The following is a 22,315-nucleotide window of genomic DNA, read 5'->3' as shown; positions in this document are numbered from 1 at the left end:
CACACACACACACACACATATATATATACTGCATTTTGCTTATCCATTCATCCATCAGTGGGCACTTGGGTTGCCTCAACGTTTTAGCTATTATGAATAATGCTGCTGTGAACATGAGTGTACAAATATCTGTTCAAGATTCTGCTTTCAATTCTTTATATATATATGAGAAATGGAATTACTGGATCATATGGTAATTCTATTTTTAATTTTTTGAGGAATGGCCATACTGTTTTCCACAGTGGCTGTACTATTTTTAATATTCCCACCAAAAGTGCACAGGCATTCTAATTTCTCCACATCCTTGTCAACACTTGTTATTTTCTGTTTTTTTTAGTGGTAGCCATCCTAACAGGCGTGAGGTGGTACCTAATTGTAGTTTTGATTTGCATTTCCCTAATGATGAGTGATGTTAAGCATCTTTTCATGTGCTTATTGGCCATTTGTATCTTTCTGGAGAAATGTCTGGATACTTCTTTTTTTAAACAGCATCTTGCCGATTCTTCTTCATCTTCCAGACCTCTTGACCTTGCGGTGCCCAAGGACGCCATCCTTGGACCTTTTCCCTTTCTACACTCATTTCCTTGGTGATCTCAAACAGTCCTACAGCTTTAAATACCACCCACCTGCTGACCACTCTCAAATGATGTCTTCCCCAGACCTTGCCCCTGGGCTGAGGCTGCCATTTCTAGCTGCCTACAGGATGGCTGCACTTGGATATCTAATATGCATCTCAAGCTTAACATGTCTAATGCTGAGCTCCTTATCCTCCCCGCAAACCTATTCCTTCCACAGTTTTCCCCATCTCAGTTAATAGCAACTCCATTTTGCATTGGTTCAAGGCAGAGTTCTTGTCATCATCTTTGACTTACTGTTTTCGCATACCTCATCAACAAATCCTGTCAGAGCTGTCTTCATAATTTATACAGAATTTGACCACTTCCATTGCTACCACGCTAGTCCAAATTAACATCATGTCTCAACCTGTTTTATTATAGTGACCTTCTAACTTACCTTTCTGCTTCAGCCTTTTCCCGTCAGTCTTGTCCTCCATCTGACAACAGTGACCTGTAAAATTCAGTGTCAGATCATGTCATTCTTCTGCTCAAGACCCTCCACATTACTCTTAGCAGAAGCCAAATTCCTAACAAAGCCCTGTATAATCTCTTCCTTGTACATCTACATATTAAGTTGTACATTCCTGCCTCAATGTTTTGCACTTGCTGGTCTCTCTTTAGAGACAGTGGTTCTTAACTTTTTATTTCATGCCAGGGACCCCTTTGGCAGCCTGTGATGCTTGTGGGCTCCCTCTGAGTATAATACATTTAAATCCATAAAATAAATTTCATAAATTATAAAGAAAATCAATTATATTGAAATACAACTCTCAAAATATTTTAAAAATGTATGATATAGTAATTATGTGTTTCTTATTAATTCGTTAAATTACAAGAAGTAGCAGCATAATTTTGAAGTAGTGATGAGTGTGATGATATTTTAAGATAGGTGCAACAACTATAATATGATATGAAAATATCTGTGATTCTACTAGCAACAGTGTCACAGGTGCTGCTGATATCACTGTGGTTTGCTGTCTGCATTCATAATCAAAGAACATACTAAGTTTTAGTTGGTGCAAATAAAGATAAAATTTTTCTCCTGTCTAAAGTCAAGACTCCCTGAATTCTATCCTCAGACCTCTGAAGGGTGATGTCTGCAGACATCAGGTTAAGAATCCTTAGATTAGAATGCTCTTCCCCCCAAATCCTCACAGCTCATTCTTTCATCTCCTTTTACTCAAAAGCCACTTCTCAGTGAGCTCTTCCCTGGGGACTCTATTTAAATTGTATCCTCACATTCCTCAACCCCCTTTTCTACTTAATTTTTTCTCCACAGCACTTACTCAACTTCAAATATGATAATTTAATATTTTTAATGTGTATTGCCTTTAACTGGAAAGTGAGTTCCATGAGAGTAGGCATTTTTGTCTGTCATGTTTGTGCTGTGTCCCTAGCACCTAGAATGATGCCTAGCATACAGAAGGCATTCAATAAATATTTGTTGAAAAAAATGAATGATTACATCTCCAAGAACACTGTGTTTCTTTTTTTTTTTCTGTAAAAAGTTAATGAATGATTTGTGAGACTTTTAATAAGGATTAAGGAGTTATAATTAGCATAATTGCTATCATTCTGTTTACATTTCTAAGGTTGACCTTAAACAGTAGTAGAAACATGTGGGAAGCCAAGGATTCTGATGGAGCTTCCAATCCTAAGCAAGAGGTATCTTCCAAGGACTCTTTAGGTGACCTGGGTCTCACCCAAACTCAGGGAACCACCTCTGAGACAAAGTGCTGTCCATAAAATTCTATCATGCCAATACAGCAATCAGGCTTCCATCCTCAATCAAACCAATAATACTAATACTTTTTATTTCTGGCAGTGTGGGAAAATGGAAAAAACCTAGATCTCAAAGTCTACTGGACTAGGTGCCAGTTCTGCCACCACTTGCCAGTAATTCGTAAGTTGCTAAACCTTTCTGAGATGGGTAACATGGGGCTTTTGAGAGGATAAAATAGGATGGCTAGCAAAGTCCACAGCACAGAGCAAGTGCCCCATAAATGGTCATCCCCTCCCTCTTCCAGCTCTAGGTCATTTTATAACCGCTTGTTAAGGTTCATGGGATCCTAATGGCTAAGAGGAGGAGCCTGTCCAGTCCTCTCCTATATGTAAACCCTCTGCAACTAGACCCAAGAAGAACCCCCTTGGACTGTGCCTCTGTAAACTGGTACCTTCACTCTCATCTCAGATGTGTGGCTGTCACCTGGACCTTGACCATGAAGTCCACCATCATTCACAGTTTTTTCTCCTGGCCTTCCCTTTTGCCCACACTGAGAGATCTTGTATATGCCCTCTTGTACTTGTTCCTCACTTTCTAATGTTGGGAGCTTTCATGGGGCACATTCACCCTCCCAAAATGTAGGAACCAGGAAAAGTGCTAACATGCACTGTATACTCTGAACCAGGCCATGCATTACACCTATTTTGTGTGTGTGTGTGTGTGTGTGTGTGTAGGTGTAGCCTCAGGAAACCTCAAACCACCTCCATTCTACAGAAGAGGAAAGAGACCCAGGGATGAATTCACTTGCCTACATGAAGCAGCTTCTGAACTGCATAGCCAGCATTAGAACCCAGGTATTTAACCATTTTTTTACACGCTCATAGCCTGCAACGTCTGTTTCCAGGCACTGAGCTGGAGCTTGGAAAAATCCTACTGACCATTGAAAGCTAGAGCCAGTCTAATTGGGTGGTAATACCTAGCCCCTCAATCTTGCCAGACAAGTGTCCCCAGACTTTGTGAATGAAGACGAAGGAAGAGAAATGTTGCAGTGACTCCCTCATATTTCTTTCCTGTTGCAAAAAGTGCTTATTTCGGTATCCATCATCTCTCTCTTTGTTGTGTAGACAATCCTCCCTGTCGGAGGATTTGTGCTGTTATTATGAGTTTGTTTATTATTAGATTTATTTCTTCTATAAGCAAATGTGTTCACAACATTCCATCGGGGAATCTTCTTAATTGTCACATAAATGTCATCTTATGTAAACTGAATATTTATCTTTCCACGGAAGGGGGTGGAGGGGAAAGAAAGAATAAACAACTTTCAGTCTTGGAGAGGGAAGGCGGTTCCTGTCCCAGTTCACAACTCACCCATGTGCCTTCAAAGCCAAAGGTGAGCTGAAAAAATTATTGTATCATCTTTGAGGGGCTGCCAAAAGGGAGAGGGAAGAAAAAGTTGGCAATGATGCTTTGAGGATACTGGGCCAGGCTCCCAGGTCTTCCCCCACCAAACCCCGCCTAAGACCAGACCACCCCCTCCCCATCTGGGAGCATCCGAGAAGGCAGCAGCGTGCCCCCTACTTCTTTCCATCCAGGAGGCCAGCCCTGCTCCTTCCTCGAGAGAAGGTGAGCGCGGCGGGTGCAGCGGGTTGGGTGGGTGTGGCCCGCGGCACCGGGAACGTACCCAAGGCCCCGCCACCGCCCGAGAGCCGCCCGACAGCCCGCCCGCCTGGCGAGCGCAAGCTCTTCTTCCAGAAACTGCGAGGATTCGAGCGCACTGTTTGTGCACCACAAGGTCAAGTCGGGAAGTGGAGCCGGAGGAGGAGGGGCGAGGAGGCGAAGGGTGGGGAGAGGGGCGCCCCGCTTCCTCGCCAAGTGCCAGTCCTTGGAAGTTGCCCCTCGGTTTTTAACCCTTTAGGGGGAGTGGAAAGGACAAACAAGGGGGAAGTGGATACCCGGGGGCAAACTCCTATTGGGGCCTGGATGTACAGTCACCCACCCACCCATCACTGCGTTCCCCACCCCCCGGAAATGCGGGGCAGAGCTGGGCGCCAGGAGACACCGGGCGGGGGGAGGGGACAACGAACCTGAGAGGGACCCTCTCTACGGACCGCCCCTCCTTCTAGAGGTCGCCCACAATTTCAAGTTTCCCCCGCCTGGGACCATAGTTTCCATCTGCTGTGGGTGGGGGAGGAGAGCCGCGCCCCCTCCCCCAGACTCGCGCGCGCCCCTCCCCTCTGCTCCTGCCAGCACTTTCTGCTCACTTCTGGCGCTGCAAAACGCCACGCGATTTATTCGATTCGCATTTTTAAACCAGCGATTCAGGAGCAGGGCCTAGGGCGAGGGTCTTCCAGCGCTGTAACCCCGGGAGGCGGGGTGCTCAGTGCAAACCTCGTTCTCTCCGCGAGTGTCGCCTTCAGGCTGTTATTTGCAAAGAAACGTCTTTTTGACGCAGGGAGAAATGGCAAATTTTAAGTACGTCATTAATATGGCGCCAAAAGATTTTTTTAAGTATAAGCTTTCTTTTTTTTTTAAGGTTGCGGGGGGCGCCGCCCGGGTCTGGGGCGCGAAGGGGGCGGGGTGTGAGCAGAAAGTGTGAGTGAGAGAGTGGAGGGGCGGGGTATGTGTGTGAGTGTGTGAAGTGTGAGCAGACCTGATGGGACTTGCACGGGCGCAGCCGCCGCTTGGGCCCGGCCCTGGGGACAGGGCGGGCTGGGGGCGCCCCAGAGCCACTAGGGAGTCCGGGCCCGAGGTGCAGGCAGGAGGGCGGCCCAGCAGGGCACCCTCCCCCCCGGAGGCCTGTAACGCTACCTGGACCCGCTGCTGAAGCCAAACTGGGCGGCGGGAGGAGGGGGCCGGGGGGTGTTAGGAGTGGGGATCCGAGTGAATATGAAAAAAGTGGCTACTCCCCCTCCCTCGCTCGTCCCGCCCGCCCCCACCCCACCCCCACCCCAACACATTTTTTTTCTAAAGAGATCACAAGGAAGTCTTGGTTTAAAAAGAAACAGAAACATACACAGGGGGGTTGGTGAATGGTGCCGACCGCGGCCATCGCAGTTGGAAGCTATTTGGGGGGGTTGGTGAGTAGTGCCTATGGAGTTACTTTGCGCCCACTACTAGCCGCAAGGGCTTAGGTCCGGCGGGCTGACTGTCCTCGGCAGGGGTGCGGGGCCGGGGACTCCACGGGCCCGGCCGCCTCCCTCGCCACGACCCCGGATGGATGCGCGCCCCCCGCCTGCCCGCGCCAGCCCCATGAGCTCCGGGTTTCAGGAGCATCCTTCCCACGCCGGCTCCCGCCGCGGCGCGTAGCCGGTGGTAGTGCCCCTTGGAAGGGCACCGTGGAGCAAGGTAAGATCCGACCCCCGGCGCCTGGCCCTGCGCATCTCCTCGGCGTTATTTTGTGTTTTTGCAACAGATCTGCTAGCGCTCCTCGCTCCCTCGCTCGCTCTCTCTCTCTTGCTCGCTCGCTCGCTCCCTCTCTCTCCTGCTGGCTGCCTGTTCTAGGAAGCCAGCGCGCGGGGGGTGTGGGGGGGTGCCGATGCACAGCACAGGGGAGAGAGATTGCGCATGTTGGTCAGTCGTGTTTTAAAGAGTACATTGCGGGGAGGCTGAGAGGGGCGCATGCAACAACAACTTTTGGAAGGGTGAGCTTGGCGACCTTCTTTATTAATGACTGCGGCAAAGCGCCCCCGGGCCGGGGAGGGGGCGCGGGCGGGCGGGGGCGCGCCGGGGCTGCAACTTGCCCCGCGGGCTGGCAGGGTGGAGGGGCTGCAGCGGGAGACCTGTGCGGAGGGGAGGTCGCGCGGCCGGAGACGGGGTTTTGGAGGACCCGGAGCTATTTGCCCTCCTGTCTTCCCGAGTTTCATTTTGTTGATACGCAGCACGTCCGGGCGCCGAACCGGGCTGAACCGGTGCACATGACCCCGCGCTGGGCTCACGTGCAGCGGGTCCGGTCCCAGACACCTTCCGGGGGCCACCGCCTCCGCCCTGTCGCCCCCTCTCCGGGCTGGGTGCACGCGGGCTCTGCACGCGGGGGCAGCATGCTCAGCTCCCCGGCGCGGAGGCTCTGCACAAATTAAGCACAGTTTTTTGGAGGGTTGGGGGACGCCCTTTCCAGGTGAGTATGGAGGGTGAGCAGTCCCAGCGCGGGGGGCGCGGGCTGGGGTCGGGGACAGCCCCCCCCTCCAGGGCTGCGCGGGAGTCCGGCGGGGGAGAAGCGCTGGGAGTGGAAATGTACCGGCGGCTGCTGGAGCGGCGGGTGCGCGCCCGCGGGGCGACGGCAGGGGGCGTGGCCCTTGTTTACCTTCTCCCAACTCTGCCGGTTCGCATCCCGCTCCAGGGACGATTCTGCAGTCCCCTGCCCACCGTCTCCGCCCCTACGCCCTGGTGATACCGGGAAGGTGTAGGCAAGTGGCGGCCCCGGCCTGGGACAAATACACCTGACCCCCATATGAGTGACACTGCAGCCCCCGCCCCCACCAAGCACCGCTGCAGTCCCTCTCCCGGATCCTCGGCCCCGCCCCGCCCCCGGCAGTGGCATCTTCCCGGCTTCACCTCCCTTCCTCCTTCTCTCCCTCCCTCCTTCCCACCCACTCGCCTGCGCCTGCGGAGCGGCTCCTGCCCGCCTCCTCCCCGCCTGGGTGCCGACTTGTGGCTCCCTTCGGTCCCTTCTCTCTTATCCCTGGGGTCTGAGACACCCTCTTCTCCAGGCGAAGGGATGAGAGGGGGTCAGCTTGGTGATTCGTAGCTGTTATGTCAGAAAAGGGGGATGCCTGTCTCACTATAGCTTCTAGAGGCCCAGGACAACCCCCCAGCCCCGCACACACACCCTGTCCCCCACCACACACAGCTGCCACCCACCAAGGGCTTCGCCGCCTCCACCTGCTACGCCTAAGCCCCCAAGGCGTTAAGCCCACCTCCCGGCGCCACTCCGGGCCCGAACCGCCTCTTGCCCTTCCTTCGCCTGGGCCGGAGCCCCCCGCAGCCACCTCCGGCTCCTCCTCCCAGCTCCCGCGGTCGGAATCACGCCGGCGCGCCTCCAGCTTGCTGTCCCGCGGACTTCCTTTAGGGGCAGGCTGGAGGCGCGTGCCACCCCCTTTCCAGTCTCCTTGGCCTCTACTGCGGGCCGGGACGTTTTTCCTGAGCACCTTGGCCGCAGGTCTCTTGCCCTGTGCTGATGGGGGCGGGAAGGGGTGTGTTTCCCTTTGCTCAGTCCCAAGGGCACGCTGCATCCGGCGCCTCTGGTCTCTGCAGCTTTCCAAACCTTGTCACCTCACTTAGCATTCTCTCCCACCCCTTCACCTCCCATCTACTGCAGTATTCCAAGACAAAGTTTCATATAGGTTCTGAGTGTGCAGGGGGTCATCAGGAGGCATCATGATTCTGAGCAGTGCCAAGGGGAATGGGGAGGAGCTGAGTGGGCATGGCTGACCTGCTGTCCTGCCTTGGTTGCAAGGGAAAGGAGCCCTGAGCTTTGAGTCTAGACAGGCTGTCAGGAGGTCCCCTTAACACTTATGTTTGCAAACTGAGTCCTGAGCCTGGGTAGTGGTAGGGCCACCTGGCCTCTCCTCCCAGGGTGGCATTTACTCCCTCCCTTAACTGGTAAAATTCCCAGTAGGGCATTTGGCAGAAGGGCTGGACAGAGAGCTGCCAACCCAGCCTGGCTCTGTTTCCTGGGTTCGCAGGGTGCTGGCTTCTCCCCTACACTGACTTTCTCTCCCACCTTAGGGCCCCAAGTGAAGGCACCATCCCTCCTGTCCCATCTTCCTCAGGCGGGTTGGGACTCGTAGAATGATCTAACAAGCAGAGGAGAAAAATAACAACAGAATAACTGTAAGGGGAAGGAATGAGTAATAAAGCCAACCCAGGCAGGGAGGAGGGCTTTCATGTTTAAGAGATGCTATTTGCTTTTTAGGTCACAGGCTGCAAAAACAGGCTTTGATCCGAAGTGGGCGAATAATTTATTGAGAAAGTTTGCATGGTAGGGAAAAAAAGGAATGTTTGTTTGATCTGGAGGCCTCTCAGTTGTCCCAAGTGCTGTTGGCTGTTGTTTAGAGTGGAAAAGCATTTGGTTCCACAGCAAATGCCTCGCCGAGGGAAGTCCTCACCCCAGGCAGCAAGACTTGCAGTGAATGTTGGTTTTGAAACTGTTTAGCCCAAGGTCTCCCCAGCACTTTTGGAGATGAAGTGTTTAAGGATAGAGTTGTTTAGGCTCAGGATGCAGCAAGTGTTTCCAGAACATTTCCCATCCAGTGTGCGTTTCCTTTCCCTAAACTGCCTGGCTAAATGACCAATAACACTGATCCATGAGGCTGTCAGAAATATCTGCTTTGCTTTCATGGACAGGTGAGAGGTGGGACTGCTGATCCCCAGCTCCTAGATTCCCCCTTGCCCCTAGTCTTGAGGGCATTGATTCCCACATCGCTAAGGTTGGGGGCAGGGTATGCTGGTTAATTGGTGTTCCAGGTTCAGGAAAGTATTTGTCTTATACCCAAAACCCAAGTCAGAGACTTCTAGTTCAGATTCTTCACAGTTCATCCAGCAGGTTCTTTGTGACCACACAGTCTTCCCTTTAGGTTCTCTGAGGGGAGGCCAAGTCAGAGTTTTGAGGAGGGGACTACCTGTGGCTCTCCCTGTCGTTCACACAGGACCCTTACCATGTGTCTCAAAGATTAGGAACCCAGGAAGGTTTTCAGATGCCCCATAGGAATCTGGAGTACCCCAGCCATACTCTGGAGTTGTAGGCCTGTGCACTGTACATTGTAGCCCTGGGGTGGGGTATACTATTTGATGTCAGACAGTCTCGGTTTGAATGCTGGCTTTGCAGCCACCAGCTGTAGCAGTTGCTCTGTGCCTCAGTTTCTTCATCTGCAACTGGGGTCAATAACAGTACCTACCTCTTGATGGGTGTGTGGATTAAGCACTATGTTGGTAAAGATGACTACGCCCCAAGTCAGGCATGTGGTAAGCACTCGATTAGTATTAACCATTCTTACTATTATTATTAATGACCTGGGTAGGACCTAAATGCAGCTGACCTTTGATCTCTCCCCTTTAGGCTAGACCAGAGAGCCAGTTCCCTTCTCTGAAGAAGGAATCAGAACAACTCTGCAGTTGCCAATGGGCAGCCATCTGTGGGAGCCAGCAGACTGAGCTTTGGCCTCTCTGAGGTGGAGAGTAGGGTGAGAAGGTGCTGAAGGACAAAATAGACAAAGCCCCTTTCTGTCTCCCAGGATCCCCTTGGTATGTCCCCAGAACTGGGTCTGGAGGGTGGGGGAGGGCAGTGTGTCTAGGGGAGTTGGATGCCCCCTATCTCTGGGACACTTGAAATTGCAGGTGGGCAGTAATGGGTGTTGGAGGTTCCCCCATCCTGGGAGAGGCAAGTTTAAGGATTTGTGTGTACAAAATCATTTTTGTCATGTGGTTACTGTCCCTGAGAAGGCATTAAAGTTAATGAGAGATAGGAAAGAGTGGGGCTCTGACCCCCGTTTAAAACGGTTTAAGAGCGTGCAGCTCTTGTTTTCTGAATGTCTGGCCTTCCCGACACAAGCAGGCTCTAAGGACAGGTTTTCCAGCCGAAATATCATTAAATTGTATTAGCATCTTATTACACACACGCCTTAGCGGTCTGCCTCAGACAGGGAGAGTTTTTGTTTCTTTTTGAAAGATTGTGTCTGGAATGGTAAATTGCCTTCTTGAAAGCCCTTTCCCCCCCTTTTTAAGGAGGAAGATGAAATCCTGCTGTGTGTGGTGGTGGGCAGGGCAGGCCTGGTGGCCTCCAGAGAGGAGAGGCCGGAGGCCAGGTTGGGGTGTTTTAACTGCCCAGGTAGCTGCTGCAGTAGCAGGCCTGAAAGGCCCACTGTTTCCAGGGTCAGCTGGAAGGGCGTTAATGGAGGCCCAGGGTGTTTATTTGAGTTTATTTGCGGAGAGGTTTTTAAAGGGGGCTGGCATTGGCATTGGTGTTTCAAGTCCAGGCCCGAGGCCCCCACTAAAACCATTGGCTAGTGATGCCAAGAAAACATCTGCCACCAAATTGCTGCCCTATTACTGAGTTGACATTGATCATTAGCCAGGAGCCCAACCAAATAAAGCCTCCTGGAAAATGTGTGAGGTTAAGATGAGGAAGGCGGACTATGCAAACAGGACGAAATCTTGGGCTGGGGTGTTTGCTCCTGCTAGCTGGGGGCAGGCCGCCTGGGCTGTGTGACCCCACACTTCTAGCAGGAGGGGACAAGAACACACTCCATTTGTGCTGAGCCCCTGTTACATGCTGGGTACAACTCAAGGGGGCACTGGGGCTCCGGCAGGGATCCGGACAGTTGTGCTTTTTACTCTGATGCAACATACATTCCCGAGGAGAAGGACATTCAACAGGTAGATCAACACACAAATTGTGATGGATTCTCCGAAGAAGCAGAATAACGGGGTGGTGGGCTTTTGGTAGATAAGGCAATTGCCATAGACCTCTGTGACATTTAAGCAGAAACCTGATGGATGAAAAGTCAGACATGCCAAGACTACATAGAACGTTTCAGGCAGAAAGCACACTTGTGCACAGATCTTGAAGCAGGGAGTATTTGGCTTGTTTTAGGAACTGAAAGGAGGCCGACTTGGCTGGTAAATGGTGAGGAAAGGGGATGGTTCTTGATATGCAATAAGGAGGGGCCAGATCATGTAGGGTCTTATGGTCGGAAGTTTGAGTTTTGTCCTTTGATCAGCAGGAAGCCTTTGAAAGATTTTAAATAGGGCACGACATGATCTGATTTATGCTTTTTGAAGATCATTGTGGCTGCTGTGTGGATCCTGTATTATGAGGGAGTGATAGTGGAAGATAAATGAGGAGTCCTGCAAGAAATGAGACTGGCTCGGACCAGTGTGGTAGCAGTAGAGATAGGGGAAAGATGGCTGGATTCATGGTGTGTTCTGGAGGGGGCACCCCCTGGACATGTCACAGGTTGGCAGTGGGGTGGAGGAGGCACAGCCAGGCTGTGGGCTGCTGCTCCATTGAGGGGACTCTGGGACACCCACAATCCCAAAGAGGAGCTGTCTGTGTCTCCATGTGGGGAATGGTGTGGGAGTGCAAGTGGGCCGATGCCACTGGTAGGAAAAGGGGACCCTTTCTTTCCCAGAGTTTCCTTTGTAGGTAGGGTTTCAGGAGGACTTTCTGTCCCTAAAAGCAAGTGCCTGGTGACACTTGAGGTACTCTCCCAGAGCAGACCTTGGCTTAGGGAGAGATTGGAGGAGCCAGTGGAAGGGGAAAACCAGAAGCCAAAATCAAGTCTTAGCACCCCCATGCCCCATCTATCTGCATGTACATCCCTGAATTTCAGCTTTGGTAGAAGTGTCCTCCCTGATCTCCTTGCTGGGCTGGAGAGGGGTTCATGGGACAAAGGGCTGTCCCACAGGGGGAGCCCAGGACTCATTTGGGGCTTTATTAGCCACTGACAGTAGAGGTTCACCTGAGGTAGGGACAGACTTGGAACAGACTTGGTTCAAAGGAAAGAAGCAAAATAGTGGCTCCCTCTGAAGCCTAGTTATTATTCCAATTAAACCGCCACTAAGTCTGCTCCTTTAATAACACTCTACCTAAGAGGACTCTCGGGTATTTCATGGAGGGCAAGTTGGGTGGGGAGCTGGCTGAGGATGGGGTGCAGGTCTATAGGCTGACAGGCACTGGTCCTGGGCAGCAGGAAATAGCATTATGAGAAGGGCATTGATAGTCAAGAGGTACTGTTGTAGGGACCTTCCTTACTGTACAGGGTCACTACCCTGCTGAGGAGCTTCTCATATGGGGGTTGGCAGGAGGACTGTCCACCTGGCCTGAGTCTGTCATTGTATTAATAATTAGCATCCGTACGGAGTGCCAACCACTGTGCTAAGGGCTTTATACTGCTCTCACTTACTCTGATCAGCTGATTCTGGCCCACAGATGTGTTTAGTTTGGCCCTCTCAAAAGTGTTTTAAAAATTCTGAATCATTTGCCAGCATTTTAAGTTCAGGAGATATATGTAAAATTCCAAATCCAGTCTGTGTCCTTTGGGAGATGTGTCTTTCCCAATGTCCTTGGTCTGGTGAGGGGTGAAGCTAGAATTTGAACTTGGCCTCCTTGAATCCAAAGCTGCTGCTTTTATGTTTTGGAATAGCCTGGCTTGAAAGTGCCCTCTTTGCTGGAAATGAAGAGAAATGCAATTAATGTACAGGATTGCAGGAGAAAACAGGTGGGTGCATTTATAGCACCTCTCCTGCTACTCCTACCCCACCTGTGACAGGGCTGGGTTGGCAAGATGTAGGCTAGAGTCAAAGTTCTGTTAAAGTCACCTTTGTTGCACTCAGACCCCAGAGGACAGTGAGGTTGGGCAGCTATTGATGGTGGAGGATTATTGCCCCATTCAGTCTGTGACCTGAGCCACTGGACTGCTTGCACTCTGCTGCACAGAGGCAAGGAAGTCTAAAGGTCAGGAGCATGGTCTCCTGAGTCAGATAGACCTCTTACAAGCACTGTGGTCTGAGCCTCGTTTTCCTTTCCTGCAAAACGGAAGCAACTGTCATGCCCACCAGCACCAAAGGGCTGTTCTGAGGCTTCAGTGAGGTTCCTGTGTACCAGGACACCCTCCTTCCTAAGCAATGACTGCTTAGCAGTTTTAGCCCTCATTGTTCCTGACTCCCCGGCATCCATGCTGCTCACCTTCCTAAGCAATGACTGCTTAGCAGTTTTAGCCCTCATTGTTCCTGACTCCCCGGCATCCATGCTGCTCACCACCAGGCATCTCTCTGTATCTCCACACCCTCTAGAGAGCACTTTGCCTGCACCTTTGGAACTGGGCAGCAAGCAGCTCCAGTGAACCTTCCTGTCATCTTGATCCTGCTGTTGGGGGACATGGGGGTGGAGAGAAGCTCCTGGCTAAGGTGGAGTTCAAGGCAGGAGGGTCCTCCTGGGCACCTCAGAGTTTTGGGTGTCACACCCTACCTTAGACAGTCAATGCTCCCTGGTCTCTGCAGAGTCACAGTATAATAAAGGAAACCCCACAGCTCAGCATGAGCAGACTTGGGGTGTCAGCAGGTGACAGATGGGATTCCGAGTAGGGGTGGGGAGCCTGGCTGACCTGCAGCTGGAATGGGCAGCAGGGCTTTATTCCTACTGACACTTGCTACTTGCCCCTTGCTGTGGGCAGTGAGGCAGCCCTGGTTCCGGACTGACAGGAACATGGTAGAAAGCACTCTGGGCCGCGAACCCCAGGTCTGTTTTCATATTAGGACTTGGCCACTGACTAGCTGTGAGACCTGGGTGGGTTAACAAGCCACTCGGTGTGCTCCTTTCCAAGAGGGGGCAAGAGCAGACTCTGCCACCCAGGACTGTGCAGGATTAGAGGAAGTAGTGGGTGGGAGAGCACTTCCAACAGGCAGGAGCTGACAGGGGCACAAAGGCAGCTCAGTGTGGGCTCAGGGATCAGACCACGTGGATTCAAATCCTAGTTCAGCCAGTCACTAGCAGAACAAGGCACAGAGCCTCCTCAGTAAATAAAGCTAATAGCTCACAACTCACCGGGTTGTTAGGAACATAAGGTAGCGTGGGTAGGGGAAAGAGCTCAGTATGGGCAAGTAGCCCTTATTAACTTGAAGTTAAATGCTGTAGTGGAGATAAAGTTGGTTCATACTTTCATCTGAAAAAGGACATTGTGGCGAGGGAGGGCAGCTCAGCCCAGAACAGTCACCCTGGGCCTGGTGTGTCTCAGGGACCCAGCTTGAAGCCTGCCCCCACCCGATTTCCACACCCCTCTGGCTACTGCTTTCAGGATGTGTTCTCGGTGCTGTCTGGGCTGGCTTGACCATCAGCTCAGATAACCCAGTCCTCCTGGAAGAACAAGTCTTATTTCCTCTGCCCTTCCTCCTCAGCAGGGCACCACTTGTAACTTGCAGGTGGGAGTGGATTCTCTGGTGGGCCTGAGTTTCCTTGAGTGGAAGCTGGGCTGGGCGGGTCCTAGTCACTGTTCATTCTGGGGCTGCTAACCTCTATGTTGTCTTTGACCAGACTCTTGTTTGCCTGAGGCTCTGGGCTCAGTAGGTGGGAGATGTGGCCCCCTCTCCCACCCTCAGGGTCCCAACAGGTGGGGTGGGCAGAGGGTGAGGCTGGCTGAGGTGAAGACTAGGGCATGGTCTTGTTCTCATTCTTTCTTTGCAGCAAGGTGAGTGTGGGGCAATTTTCTGAGAGGTTGAGGATTTCCCAAGCTGCCTGTGAGTATAATGGGGCCTGCCTTTTGTTGCAGATGGAAGAGAAGAGGCGAAAATACTCCATCAGCAGCGACAACTCTGACACCACTGACAGTAAGGCCTTCCATTTGGGGCTTCTACAGAAAAGCATTTGAATAATTATCAGGTCCACAGGCCCAGATTTGGGGGACACTGCCCCATGGTCTCCATGTGGATGAAAGCATAAATCAGGCCAGGTCCCTCTGCTCCTAAGAAAGTCCCATACCAAACCACATGGCCTCCAGAGCCTTTCTGTCCTCTTCACTCTACTCCCTTCTACCCTCTAGCTCTCAGCTCCATGTGTTTTGCTCCAGTTGGACCAGATGAACTCCCCTCTGGGCCTTTGCATATGCTGTTCCTGGCTACCAGGAACACATCCCTTTCCTTCTGGCCCTCCTGTTGAGTCAGGGTCCTATGGAAGTGTCCACATAACAGAGAAAACCTGTCACTTTTTATTATAATTACCTGACAAGTATTATTTCCTAACCACTGGTAAGCTCCTTGATAAGAGGGATCATGTCTTGCTGACTGCGGTATCCCTCGAGATCAGGCACATAATAGGTGATGAGTAAATGTTTGCTGAAGAAATTAAATGGAGTCTGACTTTCATGGGATCTTGGCAATAAAATCTCAGGTAGATTTGTGTGTGGGCTCGGTGTGTCAGTTGGATATCTGGGTGGGGGACATTGTCATGTAGAAAATGGGGGGAGAGAAGGGAAGTTTGTGTCAGAAAACAGGGTTTTTTCTCTGATACTAGAAGGCAGCTCTTCTCAGATGCCCCAGGAACCCAGGCCTGTGTGAGCCAGTTGAAGTAAAGAGTTCCATTCTGCCCTGTGTAGGAGAGATACACTGCCAGGAAGATCCCAGCTAGCTGTGCACCCTGGTGGAAGCCCAGGCTGAGGAAGAGACTGCACTGCCAGGGAGGCCGGGCCTGGAGCCCTGCAACTACAGACCTCAGTTTGTTCACATATGTGGTGAGCAGCTGGGATTAGGGAGCTCTCCAAGGCCCCTTAGAGCTTCAGGAGTTCTACAACCCGCCAGTGCCTGAGGACATGTGCGCTGGGATGAGAAGTCAGGTTCCAGCCCTTCCCTCCCTCCAGGTTTCATTCACTGTCCCTTGGGGTCTGTTTGCTCAACTTGGCTCTGGTATCTGACCTGGCCAGCCCTTCCTCCCTGTGGCAGTAGATCACAGTATCTGGCCCTCTGTGGCTGCAGCCACACTGCCCGTGGCCTGTCTCAGTAGAGCCAAGAACTGTATCCACTGCTTCTAAGTTTATTGCAGGCAAAGGAACCCTTGAAGGCCAGGTACCTGCAAGGGTGAGCATCTGGGCAGCTGAGCCCTGTTATCTGCATCAGAGTTGGGCCAGGCTGAGGCAAACACCCTTCCCACCAGTCCCTACCACTACCCACCCATGGCTGCTGCTCCTCTGACCTGTTGGGGTGGAGGCCACCCTGAGTGTAATCTGTGAGGGCCTTTGGACCCTCATGGTAATAGGTAATGTTTATTGAGGCAGCGCTGTGTGCCAGGGATTGTGCTTAGACTTTACAGGCGTGATGTCATTTAATTCTCACAACAACTCTTTGAAGATAGTTATTCTCTTACCCTCATTTTATAGAAAAGCAAACCGAGGCTCAGAGAGACTCATTTACCCAAGGTAACAAGATAGTAAATGGCGAGCCAGGGCTCAAGCCCAGTCTGTGGGTCTGCTTTAGAGCAGAACTCTTCCCACTGCCCTGTCTTGCCTCTGTATACTCAATGGAGATCATCCCAGTGTCTGTTCTGCAGTGGGGGTGGAGAGTGGCCATGGAAGACTTATTATATCCCTCTTTTACCAAGGAGGAAGCAGAGGACCAGAGAGGGTAAGGGACTTGTCATGAATTACACAGCAAACTAATACTAAGTTCTTGTCCAACTGCCTTTTATCTCCCAAGCCTCTTCTGGTTGATGAGTGGAGGTTTCATGTCCCCATTCATCATTGAAGAGGCCCAGAGAAGGGACAGTCCACCAGGTGCTCACAGAGGTCGGCACCTCCTGAACATTCAAGGCAGAGCTTTACTTACAGACTTCCTTTCCTTGGAGATGGTTGGGTGGTGTTCCACGCCTTCCAGGGGGCCCCTAATGGGCTGTGCTCTCTCTGCAGGTCACGCTACATCTGCGTCAAGATGCTCCAAACTGCCCAGCAACACCAAATCGGGCTGGCCCCGGCAGAACGAAAAGAAACCCTCAGAGGTGGGTAGTGATAAGTGTCCTGGAGAAAGAAGAAACGGAAGTGGAGAGGGGACAGGAAGAGAGACCTGTGGAGAGGGAGGGCTCTATGGGGGAAGAGCATTCCTGAAGAGGGCACAGTCATTGCAAAATGACACCGGTGTCGCTGAATGGAATGAATGAGAGGACGTGGTGGGGGTGCCACTTCTCATAGCCTTATAGTTGTTGTAAAAATGTTCCCATCAATCTGAGTGAGAGGAGCAGCCTTTCAAGGATCATAAGCCAGGTAATAACATAGTCTGCAGTTTTAATAAAAGGTCCCAGTGGCTGCTTTGAGGAGAAGGGAATATGATAGGCGAGGGTGGGAGCAGGGAAGGTGTTTCGGTAGTTGTCTAGGAGAGAAACAGTGGTGGCTTAGAGCTGGGTGATGGCAGTGGAGTAAGAAGTGGTAAAATTTGGGACATTTTGGAGACTGGATTTGCCAAGGGTGACAGGATTTGCTGATACAGAGGTGAAGGATGGAGTCCTCAGAATCATCCAGTTGGGGCATCCACTCCTTATTATGCTCATTTCACATGCACCAACACCTTAAGCCTTCCTTACTTTGACCAGGGATGTTTCTTGTGGCAGGTAGAGGTGTTTATGGCCTCTAGAGCTGTGGAGAAGAGCATGGAGGGTGGGTAGAAAAATGGACATGCAATCTTGCCTCCTGCAGCCCCTGAAAAATCACATCCTAGGGTCTCAATGCTCTCTCTGCATTTTCAATGCACTGCACCAGGTACAGAAGAGACCCTTGGCACAAACGAGGCTGCAAGGGCATTGAGTGCCCAAAAAGGGGGGTTTTGAATCTGCCTCTTAAGAGAAACTTTGTGCTGCAGCCCACAGAGTAGCCAGACACTGGTCTGAACACTACTTTTTTAATCCTTAAAACTAGCCCAGAGTTCTAATTTTTTCTATTATAATAAGGAAACTGGAGGTCCCAAGGTTATATAGCCAAGATGTGAAGTTCTTGGGGCCAACAGTGCCAGGGTGGGAAGGCTCAGAGTTCTGGGGCCGGGCACTTGGCATGGGTTGAGGGAAGGTATCTTTGCTCTGAGTCTGCCTACCTCCTCTCCTCACCCTCACCACAGGGGCAATCCTGGGCTGCTGTCATTAGCCAGCCGCTAGGGAGGTCTTCTGCAGAACCTAGCATTTGAAAAAGGATTCCCCGCCTCCTCCAAGAACTGGCCTACCCTGGACTCTCCCTTGGTGTGTGTGTGTGTGGGGTGAGGGTGCACTTTTGAGACCTAAAGCTTCCCATTCCCACCCCCCAACCTAGTGCCCTCCCTTGGCCCTATAGGGGAGGGTTGGAGATGGAAGGAGGTATCTCTAGGAATGCAGTAAGGACTGGAACGAAGGCAGCGAGTGAGGTGGGCATGGGAGGATGCTGTTCTTGAGGCTCTCAGTATCCTCCTGGTCTAGCCCTGCTCAGTGGGTGGAAGGGATGTGCTCAAGAGCACTGGGAAAATCAACTATACTGCAGTAAAAGGAGAAAAAGAGCACTGGGAAGTGGGAGGCAGTGTGCTAGGACCCTGGGAGCCCCTGAGACCACTCCTCCACTCTTCCACCCCACCCTCTTCTTAAGATCTACAGGGGTTCCCAATTACTACTAGGGTTGAATTAGTAAAACAATAGCCACCTTTCGTGCCTTTCTGGTCCAGGGAGGCAGGAATTCTCCAGATGGGCCTCTGAGAATCCCACCTGCCCCCTGCTTTCAGGGGTTATTCAGATAGGAGAAGAGTGGGGAAGTTCTGGGGAGCTCCTGCTGCTGGCTTAGTCTCTTCCCCTGACTCTCCTCCAAGCACCAGCGGAAGGAGGGGACTCCTCTCTGGGTAGAGAGCCCAGGGGCAGAGCTGCCATCTACACCCGCCTTAGGATAGGCAGGCAGGCTGGGAGAAAACAGGTGTCAAGCAAATGTAGAGGTGAAAGAGTGATTTGCATGGGGCTGAAAATTCCCCTGCCTCTTGGGTTTTCCAGTGTAGGGCCTTTGAACCTTTCCCCATCTAAAAATAGTGTCAGAGCATTGCAAGGGTGTTGATCCCCAGCCCTGCTGAGGACTGGCTATGCACCCTCCTGGGTTGAAGCCCAAGACCCTCCTCAGTGGGCTCTGAGTCTTGACTGGGCACACCCGCCCTCAAGCACTGGGCTCCTGGAGGGCTGAGGAATCCTTCCCCGCCTTGAACTGTTGCCAAGGACAAGCTTTTCCTCCCACAGCAGCCTGGAGAGCAGCCTGAGAGGTTTCCCTTGTCCCCTAAGTGAGGAGGCTGAGCCGTAGCCGGCATAAATTCCAAGTTATCGTGGGGCAGAGAGGAAACCATCAATGAAAGCTTCCAAATTATTTGGCTCATAAGAAGGCAGAGATGAAAGCAAGGATTTGGCGGCAGATGATGTTTGTACTAAATCTCCTTACTAGGCTGTCCCTTCTCTTTCTGTGCTCAGGCTGGAGAGAAACGCCTTTGTAGTCTGCTGGGCCTCGGGGCTGAGGGCTTTGGACACCCTGGTGAAAGGGGGTCTGGAGTCCCTTCTGCTCAGTCCCCAAAGCAAGAAGCCTGTGCGGTGGTTTTCAGGCTGCTGACACGATCTCCTCTCAGTCTGGCCTGAGTTCCCAGCCTCAGTGCTTGCAAGTCGATCCATGTGGTGCAGGAGCCCCTTACTGGTGGCTACAGACCCAAAGGACCCATGGTTTCCTTCCTCTCCTCTACCTTGAAGGTGGACAGTGATGGGTGGGGATTTCAGGACCAGGAGTACTTAGCATGGCAGCAACACTGGTACGTAGAGCAGCTGCCAGCAATGGAAAGCACTAGGGTTGGGTTGAGGCAAGACTGGCGGGCCTGCCCCTGGGATGACCTTGGCACTCTGAGGGTACAAATCAAGGGGCACTCTCTACACCAGAGGGAGGTACCCCCAGCTGGAACAAAGTGCTGTGACAAGGAGTCAGGACCCTGGACAGGGCTGAGGCCTCGAGGCCCAGCTTCCCTTCTGGCCCTTAACTGGTGGGTGGCCTCCCTCAGCCTGAGTGAAAGGGGAATGCAGGCCTTGGTACTGGGAGTACAGGACAGGCCCTGGGATTCCTGAAATGCCGGGTTAGGATTTTTAGTGAAAGTGCACAAAGTCTGAAGTTGTCCCAGGATCCTCTTTGGCAGTGCAGGGAAAAGGTGGGGCTGACCCCAGGGACACAGGCTGCTGCCTTCCTCTGCTTGCCAGCAGGATCCCAACAAAGCTGAAATGTGTCCTTTGGGGCTTAAGTCAGCCAAGCCAGTTCTGAAGAAGAGGAAGGGATTAGCCTCTCCTGGAGAGGTGGTATTAGCCTATAAACCATGCCGAGGCCTTGGGTTTCCGATCTGGCCTGTCTCACCAAATAGCATGACCGTAACTTTGTGGGTCATCTCTGAGAGCCTGGTGGAGATCACAGAACAGAGATTATTTTTTAAATACCAATACCAGACCCCCATCCCACCTCATCCCCAAGAATTCTGATTTGAATAGTCTGGACTGGGGCCCCAGGTAAGTGTAGTTTTTAAGAGCCCTCCTGCTGGAAGCCAGGGTTAAGAACTACTGCCATAGACCTTTCCCTGATCTGCTAAGACAGGAGTTTCTGGCTTGGTCCTCCCTGGAAGACCCTGAGGTTGAATGAGGGAGGGGAGGCCTTCCAGCCTGGTTCAGTGACCTAAGCAAAGGCAAGGAGTGTGGGTGGGGACATCCCCCACCTCACCCCTTCTCCCACAGTGGCTAGGATACTGACAGGTTTCTGCCAAGCCTTTGGCCTGGCAAGGGTGTGAAGGGCAGTTCGGGAAGAGATCCAGAGGCTAGCCCTGTGGTTTGGAGGCTGCTGTTTGAGGCTATGTCTCCCTCAGACCTGGGGCAGAGAGGCAGATGGACAGACAGACCAGGAAGTGAGGGTTTCCCCCAGGGAGGCTGTCCTGAGGCAGAAAGCTGTGTTTTCAGGGAGTCAGAGCCCCTAGGAGTCGGTCACTGGCAGGGACATGGGCTTTTAGGATCCTAGAACTACTGATAGTGATTAAACTCAGCAAACACTTGAGAGCACCTACTGGGTCCTGCCTACTGTAGGGGCACAGAAAATACAGGCTGTGTCCCTGGGGAGCTTGTCGTCTGACTGTTAGCAGGACGCAGGTGCTACACAGGAAGGTGTCCGTTATGAGAAGTGCAGCCAGCTTTACCACTAAGGAGCTCTGTGAGCTTGGGCAAGTCAGTTTCTGAGCCTCAGGGTCATCATCTGTAGAGCCCTGCTCTGCACCCTGCCATGCAGTTTCTGTTCTGTAGATGTGACTGCCTTGTCCTGAGGCCTGTGGAGCCTGGGGATTAGGGAGATCCCAGAAGTTAGTGGAGGTGAAGCTGGCCTCCTTGAGATGGAAGCCTGGATGGTCCAGGACAGGGTAGATATACCCCTAGATGAGAGAATGGGGCCTCTCTGCAGGTACCACGGCAGTCCTTCACCAGTGCCCAGTCTCGCCCCTGGGACAAGGCCTAGGAGAAAGAGGTGACCCTTGTGATTAGCCTCTGCCACCGTGCCACCGGTGGGGTGTCTTGCCGAAGTTCTGTCTGTGGAAGTTCCTATATACAGATGGCCTTCCCTTGGAAAAAGCAGCAAGTGAGAGTGAGAGTGCAGCTTATCTGCTTGAACCATTGCTTTTAGTAATGGGCCCCTTCTACTCTGGGTGAAGGCAGGGGTGGCCAGATTGTGTTGGGGTGCAGAACTAGAGGATAAATAAGATATGTTCCTGGAAGAGCACATATATTATCCAGATGTTCAAACAATATATTTTATATTAAAACAATGTTGGCATATGTTGTAGTAAAATACAAAATGCTCACAAACTTGAGAGATAAAACAGGAGACTCCCAAGAAAAGTTTTTTTGCTTGCCCCTGTGGTTTCAAGCCCTGTTTCTAACCACCAGTTCCTCTGCTACCCTGGGAGGTGGGCAGGCAGTAAGAGAGAGCCCTTCCTCTGGGCTAAGCGCCTGCTTTTGGAACCTCCCACTGCCTTCCTCTGGGGTGGGGGGCAGAATCCACTTCTCATATAGTCGGAAACATTGCTGCTCCCGCCAGCTGGAAAGGCCTCCCAGCCTCTGGGACTTGTCTTGCAAAAGAAATGTGTGCAATAAATTCTCTTTAAGAGCAGGAAGTGCTGTTATTCTTGTGAAAGAGAAAGAGATGTTGAGTGTGTGTGTGTGTGTGTGTGTGTGTGTGTGTGTGTTTTAAGTGTCTGACCAAATTAGCCTAATGGTAGCTTGAATGGAACTAGGCAGAGGGTGGCTATTTCCAGAGCCCTTCTCTGGTGTTTTACGCTTAATTTTAAGTATCTAAATATGCTCTTGGCTGAGATACTCTTTATCAGATTCCAACCCAAGAAAGATTTTTAAAAGAAGAAATAGCTGACTGGTTTGCAGGCAGCATTGCAGTGGTTAAAGGACAGTGCACACCTCAGACAAGTGGTTTAACCTCTCTGAGCCTTAGTCCCCACCTCT

General features: G+C 51.8%; 1 protein-coding gene and 1 long non-coding RNA gene across 18 annotated transcripts in view; one reads left to right on the top strand and one right to left on the bottom strand.

Annotated features, from left to right (window-relative positions):
* Window positions 1-22,315, top strand: part of JADE2 (jade family PHD finger 2) — a 131,668-nt gene that overhangs the window by 76,551 nt on the left and 32,802 nt on the right. For 3 of the 16 annotated variants that reach the window (XM_015246586.3, XM_072957167.1, XM_015246580.3), the window contains exons 4-5: window positions 14,601-14,658; window positions 16,725-16,813. In XM_015246586.3, the coding sequence (XP_015102072.2) occupies window positions 14,601-14,658; window positions 16,725-16,813 (147 nt within the window). Of the gene's footprint in view, window positions 1-4,019; window positions 4,133-5,333; window positions 5,686-5,807; window positions 5,982-6,344; window positions 6,455-7,820; window positions 9,301-9,394; window positions 9,580-14,600; window positions 14,659-15,432; window positions 15,558-16,724; window positions 16,814-22,315 lie in introns of those variants that run through there. The other 13 variants (XM_072957177.1, XM_072957168.1, XM_031673047.2 and 10 more) reach the window with 13 other exon arrangements.
* Window positions 5,983-7,411, bottom strand: LOC140693149 (uncharacterized). Of its 2 annotated transcripts, none has more exons than XR_012068867.1 (4): window positions 7,254-7,411; window positions 6,935-7,084; window positions 6,641-6,776; window positions 5,983-6,403 (listed from the first exon to the last, which is right to left on the bottom strand). It is a non-coding gene; the product is annotated as an uncharacterized lncRNA (long non-coding RNA). The 2 variants fall into 2 exon arrangements; XR_012068861.1 differs by having other exon boundaries at window positions 6,641-6,720; window positions 7,254-7,410.

The sequence above is a fragment of the Vicugna pacos genome, chromosome 3 (assembly GCF_048564905.1).
Source record: "Vicugna pacos chromosome 3, VicPac4, whole genome shotgun sequence".
Classification (NCBI taxonomy): Eukaryota; Metazoa; Chordata; class Mammalia; order Artiodactyla; family Camelidae; genus Vicugna; species Vicugna pacos.
The sequence above is the reverse complement of the archived record's forward strand: the minus strand, read 5'-3'. Positions and strand labels throughout refer to the sequence as shown.